At 33.0% G+C, this 12,501-nt stretch overlaps 1 protein-coding gene across 2 annotated transcripts in view; it reads left to right on the plus strand.

Annotated features, from left to right (window-relative positions):
* Positions 1 to 4,208: 4,208 nt before the first annotated feature.
* LOC142238395 (uncharacterized) overlaps positions 4,209 to 12,501 on the plus strand; it is an 83,620-nt gene continuing 75,327 nt past the window's right edge. Inside the window, exons 1-2 of one of the 2 annotated variants that reach the window (XM_075310031.1) lie at positions 4,209 to 4,363; positions 6,256 to 6,505. In XM_075310031.1, the coding sequence (XP_075166146.1) occupies positions 6,449 to 6,505 (57 nt within the window). In that variant the 5' untranslated portion in view covers positions 4,209 to 4,363; positions 6,256 to 6,448. The remainder of the gene's footprint in view (positions 4,364 to 6,255; positions 6,506 to 12,501) is intronic. The other variant, XM_075310032.1, reaches the window with a different exon arrangement.

Below are 12,501 nucleotides of genomic sequence, written 5' to 3' on the forward strand. Positions count from 1 at the left end.
TTAGAATTTCTACCTGATCAACTTTATATAGTTGGAAATCGGTATTTCGATGTGTTACAAACGGAATATCAAACTTATTATACCCCCATAATCATTCTATGGTGGTGGGTATAAAAATAATTTTTAATATGGGATTTGTAATGAAAACAAGTATATATGGCCGTAAGTTCGGCCAGGCCGAATCTTATGTACCCTCCACCATGGATTGCGTAGAAACTTCTACGAAAGACTGTCATCCACAATCGAATTACTTAGGTTGTGGCAATACTTACCGATGGTAAGGTATCTTAAAACATCTTAACATCGTCTTCTAAATTGTAAGTTAGTCCATATGTGGTATATGTTAGACAAAAAAGGTATATATAGCTAAGTCTAGATAGCCAGAAGTGAAATATAACGGTCGCTTTATATGGGGGCTATATACAATTATTAACCGATATGGACCATTTCTTATGTGATTAGGGATCGATTTATCTGAGTGTTATATATAACAATAGACCGATATGGACCTAGTTAGGTATGGTTGTTAACGGCCATATACCAGCACAATATACCAAATTTCAACTGACTCGGATGAAATTTGCTCTTCCAACAGGCTCCAAAACCAAATCTCGGGATATAACAATTATGGACTGATATGGACCAATACCTGCATGGTTGTTAGAGACCATATAACATACTAACACCACATACTAAATTTCAGATTGGATGAATTTGGCTTCACCAAGAAGGCAGCGGAGGTCAAATCTGGGGATTGGTTTATATGGGGGCTATATATAATTATAGACCGATATGGACCAATTCCTGCATGGTTGTTAGAGACCATATACTAACATCACGTGCCAAATTTCAACCGAATCGGATGAATTTTGCTCTTCCAAGGGGCTCCGCAGGTCAAATTTGGGAATGGGTTTATATGGGGCTATATATAATTATGGACCGATGTGGACAAATTCCTGCATGGTTGTTAGAGACCATATACTAACATCACGTATCAAATTTCAACCGAATCGGATGAATTTTGCTCTTCCAAGGGGCTCCGCAGGTCAAATTTGGGAATGGGTTTATATGGGGGGGGGGGGGCTATATATAATTATGGACCGATGTGGACCAATTTTTGCATGGGTATTTGAGGCCATATATTAACACCACGTACCAAATTTCAACCGAATCCGATGAATTTTGCTCTTCCACGAGGCTCCGGAGGACAAATCTGGGGATCGGTTTATATGGGGGCTACATATAATTATGGACCGATGTGGACCGATTTTTGCATGGTTGTTAGAAAACATGTACTAACACTTTGTACCAAATTTCAGCAGGATCGGATGAAATTTGCTCTTCCAAGGGGCTCCGCAAGCCAAATCTGGCGATCGGTTTATATGGGGGCTATATATAATTGTGGACCGATGTCGACCAATTTTCGCAGAGTTGTTAAAGACCATATACTTACATCATGTACAAAATTTCAGCCGGATCGGATGAAATTTGCTTCTCTTAGTGGCTCTGCAAGCCAAATCTGGGGATTGATTTATATGAGGGCTATATATAATTATGGACCGATGTGGACCAATTTTTGCATGGTTGTTAGAGACTATATACCAACACCACGTACCAAATTTCAAAGGGATCGGATGAAATTTGCTTCTCTTAGAGGATCCTCAAGCCAAATCTGGTGATCGGTTTATATGAGGGCTATATATAATTATGGACCGATGTGAACCAATTTTTGCATGGTTGTTAGAGACCATATACTAGCACCATGTACCTAATTTCACCCGGATCGGATGAAATTGCTTCTCTTAGAGGATACGCAAGCCAAATATGGGAGTCCGTTTATATGGGCGCTATACGTAAAAGTGGACCGATATGGCCCATTTGCAATACCATCCGATCTACATGAATAACAACTACTTGTGCCAAGTTTCAAGTCGATAGCTTGTTTCGTTCGACATGCTTAGATCGACTCAGAATTTCACCACGACCCAGAATATATATACTTTATGGGGGCTTAGAGCATTTTTTCGATGTGTTACAAACGGAATGACAAGGTTAATATACCCCCCATCCCATGGTGGAGGGTATAAAAAGATCAAAATAATTATAAAATTCCTTTTTATACCCACCACCATAGAATGGTGACGAGGGTATAATAAGTTTATCATTCCGTTTGTAACACATCGAAATATCGATTTCCGACTATATAAAGTATATATATTCTTGATCAGGGAGAAATTCTAAGACGATATAACGATGTCCGTCTGTCCGTCATTCTGTCTGTCTGTTGTAATCACGCTACAGTCTTCAATAATGAAGCAATCGTGCTCAAATTTTGCACAAACTCGCCTTTTGTCTGCAGGCAGGTCAAGGTCGAAGATGGGCTATATCGGTTCAGGTTTTGATATAGTCCCCATATAAACCGACCTCCGATTTGGGGTCTTGGGCTTATAGAAATCGAAGTTTTTATCCAATTTGCCTGAAATTTGAAATCTAGAGGTATTTTATGACCATAAAGAGGTGTGCCAAAAATGGTGAGTATCGGTCCATGTTTTGGTATAGCCCCCATATAGACCGATCTCCCGATTTTACTTCTTGGGCTTATAGAAACCGCAGTTTTTATTCAATTTACCTGAAATATGAAATCTAGAGGTATTGTAGGACCACAAATACGTGTGCCAAAAATTGTGAGTATCGGTCCATGTTTTGGTATGGTCCCCATATAAAACGACCTCCCGATTTGGGGTCTTGGGCTTATAGAAATCGAATTTTTTATCCAATTTGTCTGAAATTTGAAATCTAAAGGTATTTTAGGACCATAAAGAGGTGTGCCGAAAATGGTGAGTATCGGTCCATATTTTGGTATAGCCCCCATATTGACCGATTTCCCGATTTTACTTCTTGGGCTTCTAGAATACGAAGTTTTTATCCTATTTGCCTGAAAATGGAAATCTAGACGTATTTTCGGGTCATAAAGAGGTGTGCCGAAAACGGTGAGTATCGGTCCATATTTTAGTATAGCCACCATAAGAACGATCTCCCGATTTAACTCCTTGGGTTTCTAGAAACCGTAGTTTTTATCTGATTTTCCTGAAATTGTAAATATTCTGGTATTTTAGGCTCACAAAAACGTGTATCGAATTAAGTTTTTATCGATCCATTTGGTAATGCCTCCATATAGACCGACTTCACTTCTTGAGGGTGTAGAAGGCGCACTGATCATGAATATTGCTTGAAACTCAATGTAAAATTTCCAGATTTTACTTCTACCGATTTAAGATTTCAAATCAAGGCGTTATTTTATAATTTTCTTGCACACTTACAAGAGATGTTAATGATTCCTCTCAAACTCAAACAAAAATGGTTCTTATAAATCCAGAATCTGATATAGTCCTCATAAGTGAAATCTTTAAATTTATCTTCGGGAAGTGCCCTCAAGTCCTCAAGCCCTCCTGAAATTTCAAAGGAAACCCTAATATTTGGTTCATGGTGGTGAGTATTTAAGATTCGGCCCGGCCGAACTTAGTGCTGTATATACTTGTTTTATGTCTCATTTACTCTAAAAAGCTATAAAAAAACCCTCAAGACTAGCCAACTTTGTTCTGATGATCTCTCTTAATCTTAATCCTCATAGATCTCTTCACACACGTACCCATACACACTGGCTCACATGTCGGATCCCTCAAATGCAGGGAACCATATAGTAGCAAATTTTCTTGCTTCTCTATATTAAGCTTGATGAAATACAAATCTCCAATAGGCATGCGACAGGTCTTAAATGAAAGACAGCCCCGCTTACATTTAGCCACTCCAACAAATCTCACGCTATAGCGCTATAAAATGTAATATTTGTAAGAAAAAAAGATCCAAATAATTATAATATTCCTTTGTTTATATCTCATTTCCTTGAAAAAGCTATAAAAAAAACCTCAAGACGAGCCTACTTTGTTCTGATTATCTCTCTTAAACTTAATCTCTCACAAATCTCTTCACATACACACGCTCACCCATACACACTGCCTCACATGTCGGATCACTCAAATGCAGTGAACCATATAAAATAACAAATTCTCTTCCTTCTCTCTAGTAAGCTCTAAAAACAGAAGCAATGGAAGCTTCTTGATGAGATACAAATCTCCAATAGGCAAGCGACAGGTCTTAAATGATAGCCCCGCTTATATTTATTTAGCCATTGCAACAAATCTCACGCAATAGCGTTACCATTTTGATTCATACTAAATTCTAAACTGAAAACAGTTTACTCGGGACTACCACGATAAACGGCTGAAGTGAACGGATAACAAAAGTTAACTGCCAATTGAAGCAACAAAAACAAAAATAAAAACCTGAACAAAAAATTTTCCAAGCAAGTGTTGCATAGTTGTAAACCAGTTTACAATGAAAACAAATTAGCAAAATACAAAAAAAAATAATTCCATTAAAAAAATATTTCCCAATTTCATAGCATATGAAAAATATAGCAATTGCAAATTTTTACTATGCCAAAAACGTTGAAATAATAAAAAAAAATATTTTTTAATTAATTCAAGGGAGAACGAAATAAAACAAGTATATACGGCCGTAAGTTCGGCCAGGCCGAATCTTATGTACCCTCCACCATGGATTGCGTAGGAACTTCTACTAAAGGCTGTCATCCACAATCGAATTACTTGGGTTGCGATAACACTTGCCGATGGCAAGGTATCGTAAAACTTTTTAACACTGTCTTCTAAATTGTAAGTTAGTCCATAAGGGGTATATATTAAACAAAAAAAAGGCCGATTAAATACGTATATAATTCAGTTTGACAAAATGTTCTATAGAAATAAAATTTTGACAAAATTTTCTATAGAAATAAAAACTTGACAAAATTTTCTATAGAAATAAAATGTTGACAAAATTTTCTATGGAAGTAAAATGTTGACAAAATTTTCTATAGCAATAAAATTTTGACAAAATGTTCTATAGAAATAAAATGTTGACAAAATTGTCTATAAAAATAAAATGTTGAAAAAATTTTCTACAGAAATAAATTTTTTACAAAATTTTCTATAGAAATAAAATTTTGACAAAATTTTCTATGGAAATAAAATGTTGACAAACATTGCTATAGAAATAAACTTTTTACAAAACTTTCTATAGAAATGAAATTTTGACAAAACTTTCTATAGTAATAAAATTTGACAATATTTACATGGCTGTTAGAGGCCATATACTATTGAAATGTACCAAATTTCAACCGCATCGGATGACTTTTGCTCCTCCAAGAGGCTCCGGAGGTCAAATCTGGGGATCGGTTTATATGGGAGCTATATATAATTATGGACCGATATGGACCAATTTTTGCATGGTTGTTAGAGACCATATACTAACACCACGTACTAAATTTCAGTTGGATCGGATGAATTTTGCTCATCCAAGAGGCTCCAGAGTTCAAATCTGGGGATCGGTTTATGTGGGAGCTATATATAATTATGGACTGATATGGACCAATTTTTGCATGCTTGTTAGAGACCGTATACTAACATCAGGTACCACATTTCAAACGGATCGGATGAATTTTGCCCCTCCAAGAGGCTCCGGAGGTCAAATCTGGGGATCTTTTTATATGGGAGCTATATATATTTATGGACCGATATGGAACAATTTTTGCATGGTTGTTAGAGACCCTATACTAACATCAGGTACCAAATTTCAACCGGATCGGATGAATTTTGCCCCTCCAAGAGGCTCCGGAGGTCAAATCTGGGGATCGGTTTATATGGGGGCTATACGTAAACGTGGACCGATATGGCCCATTTTCAATACCATCCGACCTACATCAATAACAACTACTTGTGCCAAGTTTCAAGTCGATAGCTAGTTTCGTTCGGAAGTTAGCGTGATTTCCACAGACGGACGGACAGCCGGACAGCCGGACAGACGGACAGACGGACGGACGGACGGACATGCTTAGATCGACTCAGAATTTCACCACGACCCAGAATATATATACTTTGTGGGGTCTTAGAGCAATATTTCGATGTGTTACAAACGGAATGACAAAGTTAATATACCCCCATCCTATGGTGGAGGGTATAAAAATACTCATTTCACTTATTAATCATTACCTCCCCGCCTTAGAATATAGCCGGCTTTCTGGCAGCTTTTAAACGTGTTTGGCATATGGAATATTTTTTTTTTTTTGTAGAATTCTTTTCTCTAATGTATAAGAGAAACATTAGCATTTATTATTAATTTTTAATTTAATATCGATAGGTAACACACGAGCTCAATTCAGTTTCATCGACCACCCTGTACCGCATAGTTGACTGAAGTAGAACATAGCGGTTAAAATTTGAATTAATTTTTTGGTAATCTCCCGATTTTTTTTTTTTGCTTGTGAAAGTTAATTTCCGCGTCGTGTAAAGAATTTTTGTGTATCGACTCAGAGAGCCAATCAATCAATAAAATGAGAAATTTCATAATCCTCAGCTGTCTATTGCATGCGGCAATTGCTGCACCACAGGTTTGTATTCGTTTTAAGAGTTTCTTTTAAGCCAACAAGTGAATTCAGTTTAATTCATTAAATAATTTGTCATATATTGAAAGAGTGTAGTAACATTCAAATTGTAAATGTAAGTGGAAAAAATTCAAATTTTGCTATATATGCTAAAATTCAAAATTGCAACGAAAATTTTTTTAAAATGTCCTTAAAATTTAAAAAAAATATTTTTTTTAATAGAAATTAAAAAAAAAATTATAATAAGTTCAAAATGTCTATGTTAAATGGACTAAATTCATAATTTCCAAAATTATATGAATTCAGCAGAAAACAGATATAAGAAAGTCAGAAATAACACCATTTGTTTCTTATATGGGGGTTTCTCTTATACACTTTAAAAGCAGTGAACACACCAGGAAAGAAAATTTTAGTTAAATTTTTTTTAAAAATTAACTAATTGTAGAAAATTTTAACTAAACTGTATTAGAAACGCAGTTGACACGCCGATTTCACAAAAATAAGTAAATAATTTTCGACAAATTCAAAAAACATTATTCGACATAATTCATTTATTTCACCGGTTAAAGAAAATTTCCAAGTTTGAAGAAAATATTTGGAGTTCAAAATTGCAAAAATGCCTTTAGTACCATACGATGGTGGACTCATCATTGGTAACATTTACAACTTTTAAGAAATTCTGAACTATTTTGGGGGAGACAAGAATTTATTTAATCTTTATGCTCCGTTGGTGTATAATTTTTTCCTCTGTTTTAGTTAATTTAACTAACGTACGCAAAAAATTATTAAAGTCATGGAAACTTTCTTAAAACGTAATAAATCCATGAACTAAAATAGAATTACATCGTCTTTAGTGAAATATAGAGTTCACTTTTTTTGAGTGTATGCAAGTATTGTATATTTGAAAAAAGTTTCTTATAAGCACCCAGCAAAAAAAGCGTCGCCAAAAAAGTAATGAAAATGTTCTTTTTGGATCCGGAAGTGGTGCAAAATTGACACAGAAGCGATGAATTTAACATGGGCTTGTCATAGGACGGAAGTTCTCCATTTCTACAGCCGTTGCACTGAATTTGCATCACTTCTTTAGGTGTGATCCAAATTCAATGTTTTGGATGTAAATTAAAAAATTCTGTGATATTTTGTCAAATAAATAATTTTTATAATTTTTTAAAATTTTTAATGGATTTTAACGCTTGTCGGAAATGTTTGACCTCAAATATTTTCAAAAATGCACAATTTTTTCAGTTTGGATTTAGCATTTTTTTCGACAAAATTTAAATAATTTCTACCATTTTATGAATTCTTACTCACCTTTTAACCTATTTGAAACAAAAAAAGTTAAAATTACCCTTTAAAAGTATAAAAAAACCAAGTTATAAAAAATTGAATTAAAAGAACTTCCTGGCTAGTTAAAGTAAAGAACATCATTGGAGGTGCATCTTCTGGAAGTGCTTTTAAAGAAGAAACTATCATCCATATATTTCCAATTAAAAAAACTGATTGAACTAATGATGAATTAAAAAAAATTGATACAATTAATTTTAACATTTTAATCAAATAAAAAATATATCGAAATAAGAATTTAATTTGAATTTGTTGGGGAATAAGTAGTTTCTCTTTATTGGTTCCTCAAAGAAAAATCCAGCTATAATTATAATAGAAAAATTCATAAGAAAGTATAAACTCCTATAAAATTACAAGAAATATTCAAACAATTATTAATAAATAAATAACAATACAATAAATAAGTGAGTCTCAAATAAAAAAATTTTTAATTGAGGTTTGCGACAAACATCAATTAAATTTTTAATTGAACCATAAAAAAAGTAATTTTGTAAAAATTTTATTTCTATAGAAAATTTTGTCAAAATTTTATTTCTATAGACAATTTTGTCAAAATTTTATTTCTATAGAAAATTTTGTCAAAATTTTATTTCTATAGAAAATTTTGTCAAAATTTTATTTCTGTAGGAAATTTTGTCGAAATTGTATTTCTATAAAAAATTTTGTCAAAATTTTATTTCTGTAGAAAATTTTGTCGAAATTGTATTTCCATAGAAAATTTTGTCAAATTTTATTTCTATAGAAAATTTTGTCAAAATTTCATTTCTAAAGAAAAATTTCTCAAACTTTTATTTCTATTGAAAATTTTGTCGAAATTTTATTTTTATAAAAAATTTGGTTAAAATTTTATTTCTATACAAAATTTTGTCACAATTTTATTTCTTGTGTATAGATAATTTTATTAATTGTGTATCTATAATTTTTAACTTATGAGAATTTTCACTAAGTATTTTAATTCATAAACAAGTATATACGGCCGTAAGTTCGGCCAGGCCGAAGCTTATGTACCCTCCACTATGGATTGTGTAGAAACTTCTACTAAAGACTTTCATCCACAATTGAATTACTTGGGTTGCGGTAATACTTGCCGATGGCAAAGGTATCTTAATACTTCCTAACACTGTCTTCTAAATAAATTGTAAGTAAGTCCATACGTGGTATATATTAAAAATGACCGATTAAATACGTATATAAGTCAGTTTGACAAAATTTTCTATAGAAATAAAATGTTGACAAAATTTTGTATAGCAATACAATTTTTACAAAATTTTCTACAGAAATAAAATTTTGACAAAATTTACTCTAGAAATAAAATTTTGACTAAATTTTCTATAGAAATTAAATTTTAACAAAATTTTCTATAAAAAAAAAAAAATTATCAAAATTTTCTATAGAAATAAAATGTTGACAAAATTTTCTATAGAAATAAAATTTTGACAAAATTGTCTATAGAAATAAAATTTTGTAGATTATTTTTGGCTCGAGTGGCAACCATGATTATGAATCGATATGGACCAATTTTTGTGTGATTAGGGATGGCCTATATATAACAATGGACTGAATAGTCTAAGTAAGTCTGAAACTTAATCTGGCTGCCACTTCAACCTAACCTAACTATAGACCGATGTCGACCAATTTTTGCATGGTTGTTAGAGAACATATACCACCACCATGTACCAAATTTGAACCAGATCGGATGAATTTTGCTCCTCCAAGAGACTCCGGAGGTCAAATCTGGAGTACGGTTTATATGGGGGCTATATATAATTATGGACCGATATGGACCAATTCTTTGCGGCTCCGCAAGCCAAATTTTGGGATCGGTTTATATGGGGGCTATATATAATTATGGACCGATATGGACCAATTTTTGCATGGTTGTTAGAGACCATATACCCACACCATGTACCAAATTTAAGCCGGATCGGATGAATTTTGCTCCTCCAAGAGGCTCCGGAGGTCAAATTTGGAGAACGGCTTATATGGGGGTTATATAAAATTATGAACTGATGTGGACCAATTTTTGCGGGGTTGTCAGAGACAATATACCAATACCATGTACCAAATTTCAGGCGGATCGGATAAAATTTGCTTCTCTTTGGAGCTCCACAAGCCAAATCTGGGGATCGGTTTATATGGGGGCTATATATAATTATGGACCAATGTGGACCAATTTTTGCATGGTTGTTAGAGACCATACACCCACACCATGTGCCAAATTTCAGCCGAATCGGGTGAAAGTTGCTTCTCTTTGAGACTCCGCAAGCCAAATCTGGGGATCGGTTTATATGGGGGCTATAGATAATTATGGACCGATGTGAACCAATTTTTGCATGCTTGTTAGAGACAATATACCAACACCATGGACCAAATTTCAGCCAGATATACCAACCATAGAGACCTTATACCAACACCACGTGCCAAATTTCAGCCGGATCGGATGAAATTTGCTTCTCTTTGAGGCTCCGCAAGCCAAATTTGGGGGTCCGTTTATATGGGGGCTATACGTAAAAGTGGACCAATATGGCCCATTTGCAATACCATCCGAACTACAATAATAACAACTACTTGTGCCAAGTTTCAAGTCGATAGCTTGTTTCGTTCGGAAGTTAGCGTGATTTCAACATACGGACGGACGGACGGACATGCTTAGATCGACTCAGAATTTCTCCGCGACCCAGAATATATATACTTTATGGGCCTTGCATACACAAGGTCGTGCGTTCGTAATGCTGGTGACATTTCTGAGGGTTTCAAAACTTCTCTAAGTGGTTTCACTGCAATGTGGAACGCCGTTCGGACCCGGCTATAAAAAGGATGTCCCTTGTCATTGAGCTTTACATGGAATCGGGCAGCACTCAGTGATAAGAGAGAAGTTCACCAATGTGGTATCACAATGGACTGAATAGTTTAAGTGAACCTGATACATCGGGCTGCCACCTAACCCAACCTAACCTAACCTAACCTAAGGTTTTCCAATAATTAAACGTCATTCACGTGGCACTTCCAAAATCCCCTTTAACTAGATTTCAACTGTCAATTGTACAATAACAACGGGATTTCAAACCTACATTTAAAAGATTTTGAGCCTTTGTGAATGGGCTATACAAAAAAATTGAATTATTAAATTTTTTAAAGATTCCTAAACATTTTAATTTATTGTAATGGATTCTAAAGATATTATTAAATATTTTTATACCTATTCAAATTTTCAAAAATCGAACAAATTTAAGTTTACTAAAATTATTATAAAATATTTAAAAAAATCAAGTTTTCTACAGTATTTGCATATTATGAAAATTTCAATGAAAATGCAATGATTTCTATGGAAATTTGAATTATTACATTTAAAAAAATCCAACAAATTTTCTATAGTAGTTTATTTATTTATTCAATCTTTGGATAAATTAATTTTGTACTAATTCTAGTTTTCTGCATCATTTCCCACGTTTTCTAAACCATAATAGAACTTTTCAATAGAATATAGTGTGACCTTTTCCCATGGAAATAAAATGTATTCATCAATACCTATTGGAATATAAAATTAAATCCTTTCAATAATTGCTCAAGTTCAGTGCGTATTTGCATTGACCAATTGCAGTCAAAAAAAATCGGTATTATCGTTTGTATAAAATTACCTGACCGTGTTAATATAACCAATTAATGAGTTGTTAATTAATGAAAACTCCTTTCAATTATAAATGGAGGCATTATGTCCATGCAATTGAAAGCCAAAGGATAAAATTTTGCCAATTGAGTTTGAAAGCATTAATTTATCCCATACTCTATGAACTAATAAAAAAGTCGAATGTTAAAATTATTTACTGATATATATTCACTTAAGTCATTAAACACATGTGAAATTAAAGAGTACTACCATACATATTTAAAGCTTTTAATTTAAACCTAAAAAAATATATGCACAATAGTTTTTTCATAAGAATTTTCCATCATCTGTTAATGGCCATTTAAAAAAAATATTTTTTTGTACACATTGGAATGGAATATCCTCTTTGTGCTTATAATGTCCAGCCTTAGGATAATTCGTTTTAATTTATAACAGAAAATATTCAGGGATTTTTGTTTTTTTGTAAAGAGATACAGAAATTGATAAATAATTTAATAATGCAAAAGGTAAATATCCAACATTTATGCAAAAATATATTTAAGCACATGATCGTTTCTAGGAGGGCCAGTGCAAATGCAAAATCTTGAGTAGAAGCAGTTCGTAGATAGCAGTTGGTAGATAGAAAAATTGCAAGTTTTTGCTAGAGATTTCATATACATAGGAACTGTACCTCATTTTACATCTACAACATTAGTATCCCGGTGCCACTCGTGCCAAAAATTATCAACCAAAATTTGAAGTTATTTTGTGGTTACTATATACAAAAATGTTGTTTTATTCGAAAGAAATGCTTTATATTGAATTTATAGAAAATGTTATTAAAATTTTATTTCTATAGAAAATTTTGTCCAAATTTTATTTCATTTTGTCAAAATTTTATTTGTATAGAAAATTTAGTCAACATTTTATTTGTATAGAAAATTTCGCCAAAAATTTGTTTCTACAGAAAATTTTGTCTAAATTTTATTTCTGTAAAAAAATTTTGTCTAAATTTTATTTCTATAAAAAATTTTGTCAAAATTTCGTCAAA

The sequence above is a fragment of the Haematobia irritans genome, chromosome 5 (genome assembly GCF_050003625.1).
Source record: "Haematobia irritans isolate KBUSLIRL chromosome 5, ASM5000362v1, whole genome shotgun sequence".
NCBI lineage: Eukaryota > Metazoa > Arthropoda > Insecta > Diptera > Muscidae > Haematobia > Haematobia irritans.